The sequence below is a fragment of the Temnothorax longispinosus genome, chromosome 1 (assembly GCF_030848805.1).
Source record: "Temnothorax longispinosus isolate EJ_2023e chromosome 1, Tlon_JGU_v1, whole genome shotgun sequence".
Lineage (NCBI taxonomy): Eukaryota > Metazoa > Arthropoda > Insecta > Hymenoptera > Formicidae > Temnothorax > Temnothorax longispinosus.
In genome coordinates this window covers 11,113,005-11,134,729 of record NC_092358.1, presented here as the reverse complement: position 1 = coordinate 11,134,729, position 21,725 = coordinate 11,113,005, and the positions used below count along the sequence as shown (strand labels likewise).

The 21,725-nt window shown below is 35.3% G+C and overlaps 5 protein-coding genes across 5 annotated transcripts; 3 read left to right on the top strand and 2 right to left on the bottom strand.

Annotated features, from left to right (window-relative positions):
* Window positions 1–307: 307 nt before the first annotated feature.
* Trs20 (TRAPP subunit 20) lies at window positions 308–1,640 on the top strand. Its single transcript, XM_071796372.1, has 3 exons — window positions 308–565; window positions 643–876; window positions 1,262–1,640. Exons 1-3 carry the CDS (start codon window positions 476–478, stop codon window positions 1,358–1,360), a joined length of 423 nt encoding a protein of 140 aa, XP_071652473.1. The 5' UTR covers window positions 308–475; the 3' UTR covers window positions 1,361–1,640.
* Taf7 (TATA-box binding protein associated factor 7) lies at window positions 1,496–3,818 on the bottom strand. The gene is made up of 7 exons (XM_071795203.1): window positions 3,627–3,818; window positions 3,381–3,509; window positions 3,205–3,285; window positions 2,757–3,123; window positions 2,320–2,688; window positions 1,814–1,974; window positions 1,496–1,719 (listed from the first exon to the last, which is right to left on the bottom strand). Exons 1-7 carry the CDS (start codon window positions 3,711–3,713, stop codon window positions 1,699–1,701), a joined length of 1,215 nt encoding a protein of 404 aa, XP_071651304.1. The 5' UTR covers window positions 3,714–3,818; the 3' UTR covers window positions 1,496–1,698.
* Window positions 3,819–6,626: 2,808 nt separating this feature from the next.
* Window positions 6,627–12,561, top strand: Mfs10 (major facilitator superfamily transporter 10). Its single transcript, XM_071795092.1, has 7 exons — window positions 6,627–6,971; window positions 8,612–8,838; window positions 9,396–9,632; window positions 9,701–9,788; window positions 9,858–10,078; window positions 10,161–10,691; window positions 10,778–12,561. The coding sequence occupies exons 1-7, from the start codon at window positions 6,824–6,826 to the stop codon at window positions 10,898–10,900; spliced, it is 1,575 nt and encodes a 524-aa protein (XP_071651193.1). The 5' UTR covers window positions 6,627–6,823; the 3' UTR covers window positions 10,901–12,561.
* Window positions 12,558–21,593, bottom strand: LOC139822749 (uncharacterized). Its single transcript, XM_071794775.1, has 12 exons — window positions 21,424–21,593; window positions 21,300–21,327; window positions 16,468–16,728; window positions 16,148–16,369; window positions 15,568–16,061; window positions 15,306–15,480; window positions 14,851–15,186; window positions 14,560–14,765; window positions 14,233–14,479; window positions 13,888–14,127; window positions 13,544–13,795; window positions 12,558–13,470 (listed from the first exon to the last, which is right to left on the bottom strand). Exons 3-12 carry the CDS (start codon window positions 16,567–16,569, stop codon window positions 13,243–13,245), a joined length of 2,502 nt encoding a protein of 833 aa, XP_071650876.1. The 5' UTR covers window positions 16,570–16,728; window positions 21,300–21,327; window positions 21,424–21,593; the 3' UTR covers window positions 12,558–13,242.
* LOC139823302 (uncharacterized) lies at window positions 17,240–18,535 on the top strand. Its single transcript, XM_071795753.1, has 4 exons — window positions 17,240–17,467; window positions 17,555–17,723; window positions 17,830–18,049; window positions 18,152–18,535. Exons 1-4 carry the CDS (start codon window positions 17,364–17,366, stop codon window positions 18,445–18,447), a joined length of 789 nt encoding a protein of 262 aa, XP_071651854.1. The 5' UTR covers window positions 17,240–17,363; the 3' UTR covers window positions 18,448–18,535.
* Window positions 21,594–21,725: the final 132 nt, after the last annotated feature.

Here is a 21,725-nt window from a genome sequence, read left to right as displayed (position 1 = left end):
AAAATGATCAAAAGTAAACGCTTTTTGAGGTTAGGTATCCGCTTTACTGACTAGATGAGGACAAACTAGATCTCTGTAAGCGAGAATTGCGTGTTTTATTTCAAATTTAGGTTAGAATATATTTGATGTAATCGAATATTATCTTATAAAAGTTTATATGCGTACAGTTTATCGCAGAAACCAGAATTAAAGCTGAAAATGCATAAATTTAATAGGCGATTTTCAATTTTCGAAGTCATCTTTTTCGAACACGCAATTGATGTTCCATTTTCCGACTTATATATTTTTTCAACTGTTTTTTAATCGTATCGCGACGACTGAAAACTTCTCGAATCGCGACCCGCGACGTTTGACGTTTCGAACCTATCGAAATATTCGAGACGAAATCAATATGGCAGCGCCGTGCGCGGAAGACCGATGTTGACAGACAAAAGTCACACATCGCGGTAACGACGCGATCGTTTATCGTTTCGCGATGACCGCGAATTACTATTTCGCGATCGTTGGCCACGCCGACAACCCGCTGTTCGAGATAGAATTCAACAATGCCGGGAAGGACGCGAAGGTCCGTTCGTTTTTAGGTTAAGTTCCGCGACTCTGCATCGACTCCGTCGTTGACCACCCCTTGCTCTTCTGTTTCAGAAGGAGGACCACTCGCATTTGAATCAATTCATCGCCCACGCGGCGCTCGACCTCGTCGACGAGCACACGTGGAAAACGACGAACATGCATTTGAAAGTCGTGGATAAATTTAATCAGTGGTTCGTCAGCGCGTTCGTGACGGCGACCCACATTCGATTCGTCATGGTGCACGACAGCAAGAACGAGGACGGGATCAAAAACTTTTTCAACGAAATGTACGAGACCTATATAAAGGTAATATTTATTTATATGATATTGTAGGTTGAGCGGCAGTGTGGTCTAGTGGTAGAGCGCCAGACTCGTAATCTGAGGAACCAGGTTCGAGTCCACTAGAGCCATGGAATGTTGTTTTTCCGAAAGCTGCGCCCCTCCGTGCAAGATTGAGGCCCTTGTGCGGAGAAAACTGGGCTCCGTCTTTCGGAAAGAGACGTTAAGTCCAAAGGGTTAAAGTGAGAGGAGAAGGATAGTATTGGTAGTAGATTGCGAACCCTACGGGTATATTGCAATAAATTACGAAAAAAAATGATATTGTAGGTTTATTGATTGATTGATGTTTGATTGTGTACGCCGCCTCAACAACTTTATCAGAGAGATGCTCATGACTGCTTCTCTGTTTCAGTATTCGATGAATCCATTTTACAAGCTCAACACTCCTATCAAGTCTCTGGGGTTTGAGAAAAAGGCACAGTTGTACGGCAGAAAATATTTATCTTCGTGAACGTAACGATTGCTGTTAACAAAAGTAGGGATGTTTATAATTTGCTTCTCTTTACTTTATTCAACATTTGTATGCCACAAAAGGTACTGTTAACAAGCATTAGAAATGAAGGTGATGAATTTTTTTTCCATTAGCTCCAGTATCAAGGCATATATTTAAAAAAAAGTGATTATTCATATTTTGATTTTGTACAATGTATATGTGTAAGTTAATTGCACTGTGTAATTGTTGAATTGTTTATATAAAAATTGCTATAAAAAAAAACTTGTCTTATATAATATATCAACTGTTTTTTTATACATCCTAATGCAAAACTCTTGCTGCATTTTCTATTCCGATCACGGATTCAGATCTCTTATCTGAAATATCAAAAAGAACATAATATATATATTGCAAGTCAAAATATTTGGCAAATAAAACAAAATACAATATGCAGGTCATTATTTGTTATACCTCTTGTAATTTCTGCATTTCTTGAGTCAATAAATTATCCAAGATCTCCTGGAACCGTTGCTTCAGTTTGAAGTTTTCGATATTAGCTATTTCGACCTCCTGTTGCTGCCTTCTTTGCTGCAATTCCGCCAATTCCGCGTGAAGAGTAGCGAGACGAGAACCTGGATGTTTTTAAGTAAACAAAGTTAAGGAGAGATGGAAACAACGCTTATTTAACCCGAAAACCGGCTTTTTTCCCCATGAACGGTCACCTGAGGCTACTTTTACACCCCAATTAAAAGTCATTGTTATTAATTACATATTGCATATTTTGAATTGTTCTACAAATTTATCAGTATTTGAGAACAATATGTATATAGATTTACTCAACATATTCCGAAAAGAGTAAGGAAAAACCAAAAAAATATTTAAAAAACGAAAGCACATTAAAATTACCGTGACGTGAGCTTTTTTTAGACCCTGGGGTGTTTAAGTAGCTCCAGCGCCCATTCTCGGGTTAAAATTACCTTTAGATATCGATGGAGGTGATTCAATGTAATCAGGAGCAATATCATCTGGAATAATATATTCCGAATGAAATTGCTCCAATTTGGGAACTTTTGGCGGAGTACTCTCGCCCTGCAGCTTCTCGGTTTCCATATCGCCGTTGTTATCATTGTGGAACATATCTTTACTGAACTCGGTAACTAGTCCACTGCTCGTCGTCGCGTTGTTACTCGACCTCTCCGAATACGCGGCTTGCATAGAATTGGAGTCGGAAACTCTACTGTCCACCGAAAGTCGGCTGTTCTCGTCTAGCTCCATCACGTTTATGTTCGCCTCTTCGTCGTCGTCTTCGCTGTCGCTCACGGGCTCGCCAAATATATCGTGTTCAGCTGAAATACGAACCCATATAAAGCACATAATTCCTATATCTATAAACTTTATCTAAACCAACACTCACCAACATCCAGACTTTGAGATGTGTTCCCATTCATACTCTCCCGTTTAGTCTTAACTGTGCCAGACGATGAGACCTTGCTGGGTTTCGACGTATCCTCATCTTCGCATATCACTTCCCACTTAACGTTAACAGCGTCATTGTCCACTCGCAACAGACGTTTAACCTCCTTCTCGATCTCCGGCGCCTCTACGTACTTCTTCTTCAAAGTTTTTCTAAATCTCCTGCGTCTCACGTTTTTAGCGGGCGGTGTTATACCATGAGGCCAAAGGAACTTCTTGTCGACCTTGTTTGGATCCTTCTTCTTCTGCTTAACGGGAGATTCCTCATCTGTCGCGGTATGATCGTCCTCCTCTTTACATAATAGCATCTGAAGAAGCGTTGCAGGAAAATAATGTAATATAAGCTCTTCGTTTTCTATATTATCTAATAACGTTCTTTCCATTTTTACCTGGCATATATCGGCAGTTTTATAAAAGCTTTTGTTATCGATGGTTTTTAAGGATTCCACTATCGTCGGCAGGTCCACAACCTAAGCAAAATTTATCAAATGTACAAATTCGTCTTCGTGATCAATTTTTATTGAACGGCGATTTAAATTGAACAGCATCATGCAGCAAAATTTACCTTAGTATGGAGTAACCAGTGGTCAATCCTAACCTCACCGTAACGCATATCGTTTTCCAGTTTTATAGTAAATCTATCTTTTAAAGGCAAAGTACTGCGTAAGGCTTCCCTCAGTACTTTGGCGGGTTCCTTAAAGAGAATTAATTCAGTATATATATAATTTCCGATTCTTTAATTCGTCTATGTGATCTCTGACTAGGTTAAGTTCAAATCGGATTACAAGATAGCATAATATAGGAACCATACCGGCGGTAACCGCATAATAAACTGACTCTCTAATTCAACCTGCAGGTCATTGCGATTTTTGTAGTCAGTATTCGGATGGCGATTCATTTTCCTCGGATTTTTACGCGATAAACGACTGAAATCGCGACGAAAACGAAATACGAACTGTTTATTAAACAATTAAACGGACAACACCAACACTACTGAAAGTACTGAAACTGAACACCAGCGCGTGACCAGCGCTATTCAGTTTTGGTGGCGTACACGATAAACTTTTGAGAAACGTTTCCAGGGATGTCGATACATTTATGGATGGGAAGGGAAACAATATATACGAATATAAATATTATATAAATAATAAATTCAGAATAGACGACAGATTTTATTAATAATTTTATTAATATCATGTAGTGGAAAGAACAGCAAATATGTAGTATAACGTTCCCCTCCCGTCCCCGATTCCTTTTCATTTTTTCAAATTTTGTGTATTCTTGGGTCGTAAAAAAGATTCTGAGAAGGAAAATATTAAAATACTTATACGCATCAAAGTATAAGCGGCATATATGCGGCATATAAATTTATAAGTAGAGTTAATTATATATATTCTGAATTCTACTAATTACTATATAGACCAAAGTAGACTTGAAAGATATAGCATATATGTATACATTATTATAAAAAATTGTTTAAATATAGTTTTTGAAAATTAATAAATTAAATAAAAGTATAAAAAATTAGCATTATATTTAGTATGTTATTATAGATATTACAATAGTATTAGTGTCTCATTTTAATTTAAACAGTCAAATATAACGCTATCGCGTAATTTTAGAGAAAAATGTTCCAGACAAAAGTTGTATGGGGGACATCTTTTGATTTAAAAAATTTGACCTTGGGTGGAGGCGTTATCATCAAATGAAGGTCAACTTAATTTTTTTAATAGCAATATACCATTTACAAACTATATACGTTTGTAACCATTCTCCATTACGCGCGAGTTCAACGCGTATTACTACGTTTACACGAGCGTTATACTTTTGTTATGATAATTTCTTTGCGTAAACGGGATTTTGTAGTAACTTTTACGATAATTTACTCCGCATAAATTAGTGAATTATCGGCGTAAGTTACTACAGAAGTAACGCTCGCGTAAACATAGTATATATATGACCCAATTACATATAATATATATATATTAGGTCGCCGAAGGTCAAATGACCAAATGCGCGAGCTTACGATGTTTTTTTTTTTTTTTTTTTTTTTTTTGTTGATCCGATGTCCACGTTGCGGTACCCAGGAACTAGCCTACAACCCGCATATAGCATAAACATAAATAAATATAAAGACAAGTAAATCTTGGAAGTACGTTTCATTCCAGAGTGTAGCGTTTGGGAAAAACTTGCAAAAAAACCCATGTGAGCTTACGATATTATTATCTCTGCCATTATAAGGATCAGAATAAACGAAAAGAAACGCCGATAAACGAAGCCATAGTCGAGTCGGGCGGACGCGTTGCTGTGTACGTACACGACATATATCACATAAAGAAACAGTTGGAAGTGTTTTTTATCTTTTCCTAGATAAAGAACAAGAACGTTTTTTAAAAGAAACATTTTTTTAAACGTTTATCGAGGATATTTTAATTCATAACAAACGTTTCTTTAGAAACCGGTTACGAAACGTTTCAAACAAACATTTCTGAAACGAATATAATGTGCTACCTGAAACGTGATATCGAGATATCTGACTGTTCAAATTAAAATGAGACACTCTCTCAGTATATATTAGTATATTATATACAATGTTAGTATTATATATTAACATTATTTTGTCTTTGTTTTCCCTTTAAATTAGACAAATATGTACATATGATTTAACTATTAAAGACTATATATTGCACTTAACAAAATTTATAATAGTCGGAAGGCCGTAGGAAAATTGACCAATCATAACAGATTATTTTTCGACCGCGAGGAGAATATAATCGACTGTGATTGTTCAATTTCCTTACGGCCTAAATTTTGTTACGTACAATGGCCTTTAATTAGTTTACCAACAAGTTAGAACAACTGGGCCGATTTCACCGTCTCCGATTAACTTGATCCTCCGATTAAACTCACTCTTCATCTCTTTCTAACTTTCCTCCTTATGTTTATTTAATTATTTTTATCAATGTAAATTAACCTTAATCTCGGTTTAACTTACGTTTTATCTTTTTTTAATTCTTAGAAGAGAGATAAAAAGTAAATTAAACCGAGATTAAAGTTAATTTACATTGATAAAAATAAACATAAGGGGGAAAGTTAGAAAGAGATGAAGAGTGAGTTTAATCGAAGGATCACAGTCTCTGATTAACTTGATCCTCCGATTAAACTCACTCTTCATCTCTTTCTAGGACAGTTAGAAAGATATGCAGAGTGAGTTTAATCGGAGGATCGGAGACTCGATATTGGCCCTTTTTAGTGTTGATGATACTAAAATGTCCGAGGCTAACCGCTCTTCCCTAATCAATATTGCTCGATTTACCACGAAGTGACGTCAATATATAAATTATTTCGAAGCTCGGGGCGATTTAACCAGAGAATCAATTATATATCTTAATATATCTCTAAAGGCTCAGTATATAAAATATTAAACTCGATTAGGCAATAAGAGCCAAGCGTAGATTGTCTTCGCTAAAATCTTTTTAATAAAATGTCAATCAAATGTCAATTACAATACGTAAAACGAGGTGAAAATTACAAAAGTAAACAGATTTACTAGATTTCGACAAATAAAATTGTAGATACTCTAGTGAATTTCCTCGCACTTTTGTAATTTTTACCTCGATCCAAGATACACAATCGACCCCAATCGACCCTTAGGTCAACTCTGGTCAACTCGGCCTTATATTCTCCATATGCTCCGAGACCGCGTTCGTCTGCTACGCTCGCGCTGGTGTCCATGTCCAGGATTCGTTCCCACCAATCCCACCATCTCGAATGTATACTGTATATACATGTATTGTATGTACATACATATACATATACTGGTCACTGTACTCCGCGGCCCGCGCGAGCAAGTGACAGGGCTGGACAGACAGGCTGACGCTGACGGCAGTGACGGCACTGACAGCGGATCCGAGATCCGAGTCATCCGAGCTCCGGGCGTAACGCGGCCGTAACGACCTGTTACCGCGCGGACGCGCTGGAGGGAGCGGAACAAAAGCGCGACTTCCTATGCCTGGCGCGGCAGTGAGTCATCGTGAAAGTGCGGGATCGCTGTACAAGAGCGGGACGACTCTCGGGAACGGCGTCATGGAAGTCCTGGATCCGAGCGTCTCCAGGGACGATCAGCCGCTGTGCGTCAACGATTCTCTGGAGCCAGGTATTATCCCGACTACCGCGGACATCCGCGTTCCTATCGCCCGCGTCCGCGTCTCCGCGACCGTCGCCGTCGTCGCGTATATCGTTGTCCCCGTTCACGTAAGTGCGTTCGTGTAATTAGTTTTCCCCCGCCCGCGCGCGCGGGACAATTGATGTCGCATTGTTTGGAAACAAAGGGACGATAACGGCAGGACGAGGCGTCGCAGATGTTCGCGAGTTATATCGCGGAAGTGGAAACTGTCTTGTTATCTATTAGCGTCAATCTCGCGACCTCCCTTTCCACCTCCGCCCCTCGCGAGAGACGTCATAAACGCGAATACGTCAGATTTATTTTATGCTGAGTTATGTCGCTACTTTTTTTTTTGCCTTACTGTTTTGGCGGAACAGCAGGGAGATGAATAATTGATTATTGCCTTGGAAATATTAAATTAATATTTAAGAATGTTAGTGATTGTGGAGTTGCAATGCATTCGCTGTTAAAATTTTGGGCAGATCTGTTTTTAAAAGTTTTTAAGGCTTCTCTGTTCGCTCACTGCAGTCATCTCGGATTGATGACGTCAGAAACGAGAAAAACATGAAAATTCTTGCGACGTTACATTAAAATAAAAATGTATCGCAATAAGATAGCGTTTGTAATCGATAGATTAGACTTGTAAAATATACCGAAAACTCCCCTTTTGATTGGATAATCCACATGCCGAATTGAATTGTGCCTAATCAAAGACGAGAACAAGTTGGTAGCTGCCGAATTGAAATGAAAAAATATTTGCTTTCACATATTAAATTATAACAAAATGAGAGTCTTTGGTGTATTTTAACACTATGATTATTTTAAATATATATAAAATTTTAAATATAAAAATTAAAACACAAAAAACGCGGTATATTGCGAGAATAATTTAGCTTCTTTTATATCAGTTTTCACGCCTTTTAGTTCATAATTTTGCCAGGTGTGACACTGTGTGTACTGTCAACGCAGATTTGGCGTTTACTTTGGTTTACTTGGCAATCGAGCAGCAGGAGCCTCAAGAAATTAATAATATGGACAGACCTGTTTGATAGTTTTATAATAAATATCGTCTCAAATCATCTAAATCATATAAAAGATTTAATCTTGTTCACTGATGAATCCTTTTAACACCAAAATACCCCCTTCCACAAAAATTATCTTTGCTAGGTCTGTTTAAAAAATATAGAGAAAAAATGCATTAAGGGCCGATTTCACAGTCTCCGATTAACTTGATCCTCCGATTAAACTCACCCTTCGTCTCTTTCTAGGGAGACAGTTAGAAAGAGATGCAGAGTGAGTTTAATCGGAAGATCACATTAATCGGAGACTGTGAAATCGGCTCTAAATGTTAAAAGGGGGATCAGAAATTTTACCACTTTCTCATCCTGGAGTAAAAGCTAAGCGTGATACTAAAAAAAGAATATCAGACCAAATAATTGTACCGAAACACTCCCCATTATCGGCGTCATGATCCGCTAATGATTTTCTTTAGCATAGATTAATGTTCTTAGAACAACCAAGAACTGAATTACATAACTCAAGATCTTCTATTCTTTTTTAAGACTGTTCATAATATATTTCAACTTCTCTATTGACAATATAAGTATGCTCATAATGTAATATTCTTTCAGTTAACACATCGCAGATTCCGCCAGACACCACTTCATGGATAAAAGCGCGTCATACCCTCGGTGCCCTGGGCTTTCTTGGCTTCGCCCTTGTATATGCTATGAGGGTCAATTTATCGGTAGCCATTGTCTCCATGGTTAACCAGTCAGCGATTCCGCACACCGATGATAACGATACTAGTGACGTTTGTCCTAAGTATACACCCAAGATAAACCTGACTTTCGTACCGGTAATTCGATCATTGTTTTCTTCAAGTAGCTCTCTGAATCTTCATATATTACATTACCTTTATGCCTCTTGTATTATTCTCTTGTTATTATGTCATTAGATATGAGTTATCACATATGGTGTTAGTCATTCAAACTTATCGTGTTGAAACATAAATGTAACACTATACTGTTTCTTCTTTGTGTTAATATATGATGATATGGATTTATGTCACTAGTACCTCAACATTTGTTACAAAATTTGTCAGACGTTTAAGATTTGGGATAGTATACAAACTAAATAATGAAACTAATTATAAACCTGTTATAACTTTTCCGTTATTTCTTAATTTATTTCGTTAAACATTAATATCATCAAATATATCATTTAAGACTAAAAGAATTTCTTTTCTTAGTATTCGAACAAGAGAAATGTGTCTAAATATTATTTTAATTTGCAGTAGGTATCTTAAATATGTGGCACAACTTTTTAATCAAGTCTTTTCTCAGGGCAAATTCGTACATTGTAACATTTTTTTTATTATTTTACATTTTGAAATTAATTTCAATGTTATTTCAGAGCGCGGGAGAATTTGCTTGGGATGAAAAGACTCAAGGCATTATATTAGGCGCATTCTTTCTCGGCTATGTAACTACAAATGTTCCGGGTGGTAGAATGGCTGAGAAAATGGGCGGCAAGTTAGTTTATGGTCTGGGAGTATTTCTGACCGCTATTCTGACCGTGATAAGTCCATTCGCCGCGTATTGGGGTCTGGTACCATTTTTGGTTGTACGAGTCGCGGAAGGATTTACTGAGGTAAATGTCCTGTTTTCATAACATATGTCTGTATAGAAATTATTAATATTTCTTCGTATGATACGTAGGGAGTAACGTTTCCTGCGATGCACAGTATGCTGGCACATTGGGTACCCCCGTTAGAGAGAAGTCGATTTGCTGCTACAGTATACGCAGGTAATTTGTTTGTTTTGCCTTTTGATGGATAAAAAGAATGCTCAGGGATACTTACAATACTTTTTTCAGGTGCGAATTTTGGAACTGTTGTCTCATTACCAGTGAGCGGCTGGCTATGTTCCTTAGAATTATGGAACGGTTGGCCCCTTGCATTTTATTTGTTCGGTAGTCTCGGTCTCGTGTGGTATATATTCTGGTTGATATACATTTACGATACTCCATCGCTACACGTGAGCATTGATCCTGCCGAAAAGGCGTATATCGAAGCTAGCGTCGAAAAAAAGAACGAAGTCAGTATTATATTTAATACGTAAATATTTCCGCAAAGTTATCATCGTGTTTGACTTAATGATCGAATAATTTAAACAACAGGACGATGACCCAGGAGTACCTTGGCTGTCCGTCTTCACCTCTCTACCTATGTGGGCTATTACTATTACGCAGTGCGGCCAGGCCTGGGCCTTCTACACTCTTCTGACCGACCTGCCGACGTATATGGATAAAATTTTGAATTTTAATATACAGCAGAACGCAGTTTTCTCAACGTTTCCGTATTTGAGCGCTTGGCTGATGGGTCTTCTTATCTCGATGTTCGCGGACATGCTCCTCGCTCGTCGTTTGATCTCACCTCTGGCTTCATTCAAACTGTGGAACACGGTGGCCTCGGTGGGGCCCAGTCTCGGTTTTGTCGGTGTTATCTGGGCCGGATGCAATCGTAGAATGGTGATGCTGATGCTCACCATGCTGGGATCTCTTCAAGGCGCGGTGTATGCCGGAAATCAGATGAATCACATCGCATTGGCACCACGTTACGCGGGTACCCTGTATGGATTGACAAACGCCGCGGCCAATGCGTGTGGTTTCTTGGCACCGTATGTTATCGGCAGTATAATACAGGGACATGTTAGTATATTCGTCGCATTCCTCGTTTCAAACGTTCATTAGGCTGCAGATGTACATATGTTGTTTTTTTTTCTCTTGCATTACAGGAAACCCTCGCACGCTGGCATATAGTCTTCTGGATGGCAGCGGGAATAAATGTGGTTACTAATTGCTTCTATTTGATGTTCGCGTCCGCAACTGAGCAGCCGTGGAGCAAGGGCGGCAGTTGATGACAATGCCGCGTTAGAAGTTTAACGATATTAAATGTGGAAAATAATATACTTTTTAATCATGTTGCACATAGTACATTTTAATTTGGCTGGCCAGTTTTACATAATTTGATATGTATTTATCATTCATTATTATTTTGAAAAATAATTTATTTTCATGGCTTTTCTAAAATTATAATTGTATTTATCGTTGAGCGATACATGCAATGACAAATGAATCAAATTTCAGTATTATCAAGTTTATTACTGACACACAAAGGAGATAGATGTCGCCGACTGGCTTTTGCATCAGATAACTGGGATTGAGTAACATATTTTTCAACTCCCCATTTTGCTTCACCATTTTATTGATCCAGCTATATCTTGTCTGGATACATAAAAAGGTCTGCAATTCCATGAAAAAATGAAATTAAGTAAAATCGCTGATATTGATGTGATATACAGGGTGTCCAATGGTACAGAAAAAATAATTGTATATAGTAAATCAAAAGTGTAGAGTAAAATGTTTTCAGGACTTTGTTTTTGAAGAAATGACTTTAAAGAAAAATTATAGGAAAATTAATATTCTTATACTTTTTAAACATGGATGATTAGCGACGACACTACGCACATAATGCTGAACTTATTTTAACGATTATTAATACATAAATAAAAAAGTGCAACATTCCATTTTTAATAAAACGATAAGTTACTTAAGAGATCATGTGGAAAATATTGAGATTATTTTTATTTTTTCGATAAAATTTTGTATTTTTTATGCATGTTTGCATAGTTGCTTTTGAGACAGTTTGATAATTTATATGATATAAGATCGATCATGGGAAATCATTCAAGAAAAGTACAGATGTTGAATTTTTAATTTTAATATGAATTTTCTTAAAAATAAAGTTGTACGAAAATATTATATTCTACTCCTTCGATTTATTTTTACATATAGAATCTCTTCTTGTACCAGTTATAGACATCCTGATTATGGGTATAAAACAGCATTTAATTTTATAGATAGAATATATATATATATATATATATATATATATATATATATACAGGGTGAATTTTAATGGATGTCCCATTCACAATTGTCATCTGCCAATTTGTCTCAATTTTCTTTCTATATATATAAAAAAATTTTCCATTTTGTAACGAAAACGTAAAGTTTAACTTATTGTATATAAGTGAAGTGCTCTTTATCAAAAAAAGGATGCTCGATGAAGTATTGATGGTAAAAGGATGGGACATCCATTAAAATTCACCCTGTATATATCACGCAACAGTATATACAGTAGACCAAAAACTTTGCCGTTCAAAACATATATATATATATATATATATATATATATATACACCTCTTTTTTATTATTATATTTGATAAGAATCATGTATATGGATGATAAACTAGAAAAAAGCAATTAAAATTATTAGCAATGTTATTAAAAACAGTATATAAATATTTTCTATTTATAATTTAATAAGGTATTTGTTATTATCTCTAAATATTTTAATATTAATTCATGGCTTTAAAAAACAAAAGTATTAATTATTTTATAATGCCAAAGGGGATAGTAAGAAGTAAGGCTTCTCCTTGATTTAAGTGAAATTGTAACAGTATTAATATATCATTGATGTATAAATGTCTGATAGTAAAGTATATATAAAAATGATATATGGAGGCAAAGAAGTGATTTTGTCATTCAAAACAGCAGGATACATATATAATTATTCACAGAAATTTTGCTTTAAGTATTTCGATATGAAATAAGTAGAAATCGTTAGCGATTACATCTAACATGACAGAAAAGTAACCCACATTCTATGCATGTACATTTTTAATCTACTTAACAATATGTTTAACATATTAGCAATAATATGTTTTATGTTTAATATGCTAAATATATGCATAAATATGTTCATGTGCATACTGGTATGCAAAATGATATATTTGTGTTTTAATTTACGATAAAAATATAATAGTTGTCTCATGTGCAATATTTATTATACAAGAAATTTTCTTGAAATATAATGATCATGTTGAATAAGCAATGAATATTTGTACAATAATGATATAATTATTTATATATAAATTTTCTGATCATATATCACATATCTCTTCAATAAATTTTGTTATGTTAAAGCATACACTGTGCCGTTTTTGTAATTTTCCTAAAGCAAGAACACTTCAAAACATCTATTTTTTATTTTATGTAGCAAATAGAAATTAAAACATAATTAAGAATAAATTGATAGATACATTCACATAAAAATGTAGATAAGAATAGAAATTTATATTGATCAATTCATTTACATTTCCCATATTTATTAATAATTCTAAAATGAAAGGATTGCTAACTTGAATTTATATCGTCTTTGTTTTTAGCAGTAAGTTCAAAGATCATATCTCGCATGCGACTCAATTCTTTCAATTCCCCTTTCATTCTTTGAATATTCCTTTCCTTTTCCGATATAGTTTGTTCATATGTTTGTAGCATATGTGTCATTTGTTGATTTTCTTGCTTAAGCGCAGATATATCGCTTTGATTTGTTTCTATCTCCGCACTCTTTTCCTCTAAGATCTACAATATATGAAATATAATAGAATTTGCTTAAAACTTTTTTTTGTCAAAAATGTACAAAGAATTACTGTACCTGTTCTTTCTTGCTAAGAGATTCTTTAACCTTTTGTAAAAGTTTACTTAATTCGTGATTTTTATTGCCCATGTCCATAGCCTTTGCTTCGGCGGCTAAACGTTCATTATCTAATTCTTTGACTTTTTTGCTTAATATATCAATTTGATTGTTACAAGCTTCTAATTCTTTTGTACGTTGTATTAGTTTTTCATTTAGATTCTCCACATTTGTCGACTTCTCTATCACAATTTTTTTCAAGGATTCAATCTCCTAGAAATGCAGCAAAAATGCAATAGTATAAAAACTACTATAAAAATATTTCTTAGAGCTGCATATCTCATACATTCATGATAAATACTAACTTGTTTTTTTATAAGAAGCGCTTTCTTGGATTGATCTTCCATCTCGCTAAGCTTTCCCGCTAATGCAGACTTTTCAGCTTTAATTCCTTCCAAACATTGTTGAGTGTCAAACAATAACTGATGTAATCTACTAGATTCAGCTACTACTTGCGCTAATCTGTGTTGGAGACTAGTAGCATGATTATTCGCTGCTTCTAAACTTGATTGCCACGCCCTTTCAGAATGTCTCATTGCTGCTAACTTTAAAAAGGAGTTAGTTACAACACAATAAATAATATCAAGCTGCACTGTAAATATAAAAAAATATATATTATATCATACATATATGTGCATAATTTTTTTCACCTTATATTCATATAATTCCATTACTGCAGACGTTGAAATATCACTTTGATTCGATTCAAAAGTCGATTTGAGCTTAGTTAAGAATGCATCGAGGCGCTCTTCTTGTGCAATGGAAAATAACGGCGCCAGTTCATTCCCGGCGTAACTCAAGGATACTTTATTTGTGACTTCCAGTATGTTGCTATTAGTACTTTGAACTAATATCAACGGTTCTAATTCTTTCATGCAAAGTGCCACTGCGGAAACACTTGTCAAACAGAAATTCCTTATGTACAACTGTCACATATTAAATTAGGATAAACGTCTTATCGCATGTGAAGAGCTTACCATTCTTGTGGAAATCCAATCGACGATGTCAGCTGCAAGACTTTCTGCTTAACTTCTCCGTCACCGGTGAATAATGCTAGCGCTATTATCATTTGCATTTGTTTTCTACTGAGCAATTCGGAATACAGTGTTAACCAGTTGGAATGATTTGCTGCCAAGTCTGCTGTTAAGGCTAACGCATGAATGTAAAGACTGGTAGAAACATTCTGCAAAGTTTGAAAATATATATTCAGTACAGCTAATATATTTAACACGTGCTGCACATATTTTGTATTAAATTCTGTATTAAACCTGGATAAAGTTCCCAGTCCAATCTCCAGCGGCGGAAAAATCATTATCCAGCACGTGACTGAACAGTTTGCGCATTGCATGTTCGCTGAAGGATTTCATAATCTTCTTTTTCAGCGCAGGAGTTTTAATCATTTCTTGAAACAACTGCATCAATTCAGCTTGCTTCATTTCCATTTCTGCGTTTCGACCCCCATTTTGCCCATTAATGTCGTCCTCTGGATTCGTTATAAGCATAAGGACCGACGGATCTAGCTCCGTTAAAACTTCGGCAGAGGTCTTGGTGCGTCGGGAATCAATTATCACGCTTCGTATGAGCGCTAAAGCTTTCGAACATACCTACATTTGTCGACAGAAACTTCGATTAAATTGCTGATTAATTTCTCGTACCTGTCTTTTTTTTTACTATGTTTTGAACTGCCACGTTAATAAGAGTTACGATAATAGAGATTACGTACTTGTTCCACAGGCACCCATGTCATAGCTGATTTTATACACGCGGGATACAAAGGCGTTAAGGCAGTTAATTTCAGCTTCACTAATGACAGTAAAAATTCCATCATAAGGGCGACGCATTCCGGATCTGCGTTTTCTTCCAAAGTGGCCAATATATTTTCAATATCTTTGCCATAACTAGTCAATACCGAAAATTTAATGTGTCATTTTTAAAACATTCCACCCATTATTACGTCACGTAAGAACCTGATTTGATCGACTTACTTTGAATATGTGAGCAGTGCATTTCGCGAATGCTCGTTTTGTCCGACGTCGTTAAAAAAGTCGACGATATGTCTCAATAATAAAACGTCCTTCTGTCTCAGCGCTGTTCTGAGATTGGCAAACGTCAGCGACGCAAAGTCCATGATATACTTCTCAGATATGTTTGTATTAGTCGGCTCCAATATAATCAATAATTTGCAACATTGCACACTAGTGTTGAAATGATCTTGGAGTTTCAACAATGTTCTGATAAATGCTTTAGTATTGACGGTCCGCATCAGCGTATACACCGCCGGAAGATTTTTATAACACAGATTGACCAGCACACCTAAAGAAAGTGCGATAATCTCTTCTTCCTTTGATTGTACTACCCATTGAGTTAACGTTGAAATTAAATACGGAAGATGAGCCTCTTGCCATGATATCTTAATTCCGTATGTTAACTCTTGCAGTAATTTCAGCACTCGTATCCTCTTTTCAGTCGTCAGATTTGCCTATACGCGCCCATATAGGAATAAAAATCCATTACGTTAATTTGATCGTATAATATATTTCTAATAATGTCGATTAAATTCCATACCTCCAGTAATCTCGCTAGTATCGGAGCAAATTTATACGTATGGATGAGCGATTGTCTGGCAGGTACGTTCCGGCAAGCATTTTGCAAAACATCTACGGCGCTCCAGATCAAGGTAGATCGCGATCCTAAGGAGTTCATAAGCTCGTACAGGCTCACATAGAATTCCGCGGCTATGCTCGTCCCAGGATCAAATATACTCAGGTCCAGCGACGCGCTTATTACCTTAGAAACAGAAAATGGTATAAATAGAAGCACTCTTCGAAATGTAAACGCGATATGAACGTATCGAGCATGAATGTGTGCTCCCATATTATACTTACTCCAAGGCTCCTTTGTATAGCGGAGATCACATTTTCGCAGGGGTGCTTGGTGTGATCCAACGCCGCGGATATGAACGCTCTCATGTGCTGATACTTTTCCATTATCGCCCTGAAATATCTCGCAGGGAGATTCGCCAAGTTCTCCTCGTCGGAGGCGCTAACGCGTCACGTATAAGCTCGACAGTTTTCCTTTGAAAATTTATCGAGCAGTCACAAATTTAACGCGGTCGCTCGACGTCAGAACTCGGCGGAAATGTTTATCTGGAAAGTACTGAGAATCATAGCTCGGCGAATGTCGCGTTTTGTTGTTGACAGTGCACGTGTTTTCAGACATAAAAGGCAGCGGATGACATGTGGTAGGGGACGACTCTTCGCGTCCATTTTTAAAAACCGACCTAATTCAAATCGGCGAATTGCGTCTCTCGTTGCCGCGAGGACCAATCGGTGGACAGTCTCTCTTTTTCTCTCTCTCTCTCTCTCTCGGCTCGAGCTAGCTGAACCCCGAAGTGCACACTCAGCACACTGGGATCGATATTAATTTTGTTATAATTTGAAACGATCGGTAAAAATTATAAAAAAACTGAAGAAATTCAAAATGTCTACTAGAGTATCTACGATTTTATTTGTCGAAATCTAGTAAATCTATTCACTTTTGTAAATTTTATCTCGTTTTAAAATATAAATATACAAGTGGACGAGATGAGATGAACTGTGCCTACTTTTGATTGGCTACTATTTGGCTATTTGGCGCAAACGCAGTGATGCAAATGTGCCATGCAGCAGGCAGAGCAGCAGCATCAGTATCGATAGTAAACACTTACAAAGTGTGGTTATATCCGAAAGAAGCAATACAGTTTTTATTATATTAACAAATACTCTTTTTATGGTTGTGAAAAATGGTGCAGTGCTTTATACAGACTTGCAGAAACAGATCGGACGGTCAAAATGCGAGAAAGAGAATATATAATATTGGAAATAAATTAAAAGTTTCGTTTCACAGGTATCGAAAATTGTTTGTCATATTCATAATAATATTATATATTCTATTTTCAGAGTATAAGTTGTTATAAACATTGTCTTTTTTTAGTTTTCCCAAAAATCCTGCAACTCGCAAAGAGTGGTTAGATATTTTGGGACCAACCATCCCATCAACAACTGTCCCAGATACAGCTCGCATTTGCTCTGATCACTTTGAAGAGAAAGACTTTGACAGAAGTTCATTTATAAACCGACTTAGGCCAAATGCATTGCCCAGTGTATGAATAACAATTGATTTTTTATTTCTCACGACATAGAGAACAGATGTTTTATACTATAATGTTTATTTTTTTTATTTATTCATGGATATATTTCTTATTTCAGAAAAGACTCATAATACACCAGATATCTACAGTACCTCTTTCACATTTTATTGTGGCAGAACCACCTGTTAATGATGAAAATCCTGTTAAAACAGTATCACAAAAAGTAGATTTAGTAGATAATTCATCAAAAATAGATCATTTATTAATGCCAATAAAAATAGAAAATGCCGAAGAAATCGATATATGGTCATCATCAACAATGCCGAATATTTTTCCATGTAAAAATAATTATTAATTGACACATTATATTTATCTTGAGAGAAGTACTGATAATTTCAATATTTTGAATCCGATATAATTATTATTTATTATTATTTTAGCACAATCTTCAACATCTAAAGTTGATAAAGCAACAATGGTTACTAAGGATCTTACCGATTTATCCGAGAAACGTCCATTACCAAAGCAAATAGTTAAAGTGGACAAAGAAACGATGGTATCACCTGAACTCATCTATTATTCTCCAGAAATGTTTCGGTTGAGAAGAAGAATTAAATTCTTGCAAGCAGAACATACGAGAAAAATGCGAACTGCACGACAAAAAATACGTCGATATAAAGATCAAGTGGACATGCTCAAAAGCATTTTGGGCACATTGAAAAATAATGTTAAATGATCCAATTGATGAGATTATTAAGTGATTTATTAAGCGATGACTGAAGAAAGATGACTGTGTATTCAAACAGTATACACTGAAAATATGTTTGTTTGCATTAACTCTTTACTATTGTTTTCCACATGCTTATGCATATGTTTGTGATCATTATAATAAATACTTACCACATGCAAAAATTATTTCTTCTTGATATAGAACTGTTAATGGAAAACCTGGTATTAGTTTAGAAAAGTTAATATTACCAAACGTCCAAAAAACTATTTATATGTCATTTAATTAATTGACTCTTTAATATTTAATGAAATAGCAATTTTGAGAATATTTAAAGTATAAATTTCAAAATTTAGCGGTTGATTTGAAGGAAAATATTACATGTGATCGTATTATCTTAGCAAACAAAGCCTTAACTTTTATGATTGTTTGCATCATAACTTATCTCACTCCAACTTATTGCATTAGTGCAAGTCACTGTCACTAGGCTAGTTCAGGAAGTTCTTCGAAAAAGAACAGACGATAGATTAGATTAGATACATTTTCAATTAATTCACTTATTAACTGCACAGTGACATAAAAGATGCATGATATTAATATAGAAATATATATATATATATATAATATATTATTATTTACACTGATCTCTGTGAGCTCTTAAACGATAAAAAGCAGTATTGTCTAGTTTACAGTTGCAACACAATATGCATGACGTTTATTTTCTTTTTCTTACAGGTATAAAATCAATATCTATAAAACCATTATTAATTTTTTCTGACATTTTAAAAATTATGCCCAAGCTAATTAATAGAGCTGAAAATAAAATTGTAAGTAAAATATATAAATTTCCAATATTTCTGATGAAATAAATAAATCTTCGATGTGTGTGTGACTTTATCTATAGATTACTCATTATTTACATACATTCATGTACGGCATTTGTATGAATTTGAAAAATATATATATTCGCGATAATATACAGGGTGTCCCATTTTTAATGTCCCAGGCAAATATCTTGAAAAATATAGAAGATATGGAAAAACGTTTCAGACAAAAGTTGTTTGGTTTGAAGGGGATACGATGAATCCAATGTGAGTCATGTCGTACATACATGTCGTTTTTTTAGAAATTTTAAAAGCGATTAATTTCTTAAATGGAACTTAATTTTTTCCTCGACATAAAAGTTGTAGATCTCGTCAAGACGTTTTCAAAACATTATAAGAAAGCTCTTTTTTGTTAAGCTTTTTCTGAGATTTTAAATTTTTTATCATGATATTTTTAGTACAAAATCTAAAATATCTTGTAAAGTATTTTTGATAGCTTTATCTTGATACTTCTATACATTGAATGATAAAAGAAATCGATTGTTGTAAAAATATATATTATATATATTTTTAATTTGATTGCATTTTGTAGACGCATTCAATTTTGCAAAATTGCAAATATAAAAATTATTATTCGCTTGCTGTTATTATTCTATGTGTAAAAATATCAAGGTAAAGTAATCGAAAAGTGAATACTTTGCAAGTTATTTTATATTATTAAAATATATGTATACATATATAATAATAAATAAAGAATTAAATACTGCATTATAAGTTAATTTTTAATTATGTGCATCGGTAATTGAAAAATTTATGTCGATATAGCTGCAGACAATATCGATACTGTCTAATTGTCTCCAGAATTCAGGACACTATTGACAGTAATAAAAATTTTCTCAGAGTCAACGATCTTTACTAGTATCTCGTCGATGTATAATTCATCCTTTCATAGGATTCCTTTGTAGCTTGGAGCAAAAAATAAAAAATTGAGGACGACATCACGCGGTGTTCCCTGCAGGTGCAAAATTGTAAATCAGCAATGTATATAGCGACTTGCTATATGCGGAACAAGGAATTCAAGTGAAAAGTCTTTAGTTGTAATAGATAGATAAATACTACATATCAAAATTTACAAATAATCTTTAAATCGATATAAAAAACAGTTATTTCCACTCAATCCTTAAAGCTAGTCTCATAAAAAATATTGGAAGATGTCTGATAATCTTATATCTGTTTGCGGGGATACTAGAAAAACTCGAAAGTAGGTATATGTCGAGTAGGAAGTGTGATTTTGGAAAATTTATATTTATTCGGGTATGTATTGCGAAAATAAATTTTAATTTTAATATATGTGTATTCAACATATATTTACAAGTCACTTCTTTCTTCCGGCTCGTTCAAGTTTGAACCTACTTACAATTCTTTTTTCGTCTTTCTTTACCGAAACATCATTTATTGGCGACATTTTATTTTCTTGAACTTTCTCTTGGATTACTTGCAAAATACGTCTATTAGTACATTCAATTTATTTATGTAAAAACAACATTATTAAATTATTATTTTTACTCAAAACTATATGCAGAATGTTTAACTTATTCGTCTTCATCTTCTGTATCTGTATTACTATACTCGTTTAAAAAAGCAGCAACTCGATCTTTTCATATGCTCATGCGCCCGCTCCTCAGCCTGAGTGTGAGTTTTTCTACACACATTCATGCTGAGGAGCGGGCGCATGAGCATATCCGAACACATTTGGTAATTCGATTGGAATCTCCAAACGAATTACCAAGTGTTCGGATATGCGGCCGGTGCCCTTGAGGTGGACTAGAGAACTGATGAATCGGTAGTTGATTGTTTTCGGGATACACTGATTGCTGATGAAGGCCCGGTGCAGGCACGTGTCATGTACATAGATCGAAGACCGTGCGTGGACTTCACTTTGATCTATGCATGTACATGGCACGTGCCTGCACCAGCAAACTAGCCGGATGAGGATATATGGCAGGCGGTTGCCCTTTGCCCTCCACCTCCACCTACTCAAGCCATCCCTACCACTGGTGTTTCACTGTTGAAGTTGAAGGTGACAGTTAGAAATTTTTTGAAAAATATGTCAATAGGCGATTTTTAGCGTGACGGTAATTATTTAGTTTAGGGGCCTCACCTCAAATATCGATGAAATTTTGCTCAATTGACGCGTTTTTGCACGAAATGAAAGAATCTGGCAGAAAAAAGTGTCGCTCTGCCCCGCGACGCGAGATATTAAACATTAAAGTTGACAGGAATCAGGTTCTGATTCCCGTCATACCGACGAGATGTAGCAACACTGAACATGCCTAAAGCCCGGTGTCCACGATGCAAGAACTGTGTCCAAGTTTCGGTTTAAGCCAATGAAACTGCTACTTTTCTGTAAGAGCTGCAAGTTGATTGGCTTAAACGGAAACTTGGACACAGTTCTTGCAACGT

Excerpts from the sequence above, each read along its gene's own strand:
- Trs20 (XM_071796372.1), top strand. The coding sequence starts at position 476 with ATGACCGCGAATTACTATTTCGCGATCGTTGGCCACGCCGACAACCCG. Across the intron at positions 566-642 it reads ATGCCGGGAAGGACGCGAAG|AAGGAGGACCACTCGCATTT; the intron begins GTCCGTTCGTTT and ends CTTCTGTTTCAG. Across the intron at positions 877-1,261 it reads TGTACGAGACCTATATAAAG|TATTCGATGAATCCATTTTA; the intron begins GTAATATTTATT and ends TCTCTGTTTCAG.
- Taf7 (XM_071795203.1), bottom strand. The coding sequence starts at position 3,713 with ATGAATCGCCATCCGAATACTGACTACAAAAATCGCAATGACCTGCAG. Across the intron at positions 2,689-2,756 it reads ATCTCAAAGTCTGGATGTTG|CTGAACACGATATATTTGGC; the intron begins GTGAGTGTTGGT and ends TTCGTATTTCAG. Across the intron at positions 1,720-1,813 it reads AAATGCAGAAATTACAAGAG|ATAAGAGATCTGAATCCGTG; the intron begins GTATAACAAATA and ends TTGATATTTCAG.
- Mfs10 (XM_071795092.1), top strand. The coding sequence starts at position 6,824 with ATGCCTGGCGCGGCAGTGAGTCATCGTGAAAGTGCGGGATCGCTGTAC. Across the intron at positions 9,633-9,700 it reads TCGCGGAAGGATTTACTGAG|GGAGTAACGTTTCCTGCGAT; the intron begins GTAAATGTCCTG and ends TATGATACGTAG. Across the intron at positions 9,789-9,857 it reads TGCTGCTACAGTATACGCAG|GTGCGAATTTTGGAACTGTT; the intron begins GTAATTTGTTTG and ends TACTTTTTTCAG.
- LOC139822749 (XM_071794775.1), bottom strand. The coding sequence starts at position 16,569 with ATGGAAAAGTATCAGCACATGAGAGCGTTCATATCCGCGGCGTTGGAT. Across the intron at positions 16,370-16,467 it reads CTATACAAAGGAGCCTTGGA|GTAATAAGCGCGTCGCTGGA; the intron begins GTAAGTATAATA and ends TCTGTTTCTAAG. Across the intron at positions 14,766-14,850 it reads GGACTGGGAACTTTATCCAG|AATGTTTCTACCAGTCTTTA; the intron begins GTTTAATACAGA and ends CAAACTTTGCAG.
- LOC139823302 (XM_071795753.1), top strand. The coding sequence starts at position 17,364 with ATGGTGCAGTGCTTTATACAGACTTGCAGAAACAGATCGGACGGTCAA. Across the intron at positions 17,724-17,829 it reads GGCCAAATGCATTGCCCAGT|AAAAGACTCATAATACACCA; the intron begins GTATGAATAACA and ends TTCTTATTTCAG. Across the intron at positions 18,050-18,151 it reads AATGCCGAATATTTTTCCAT|CACAATCTTCAACATCTAAA; the intron begins GTAAAAATAATT and ends TTATTATTTTAG.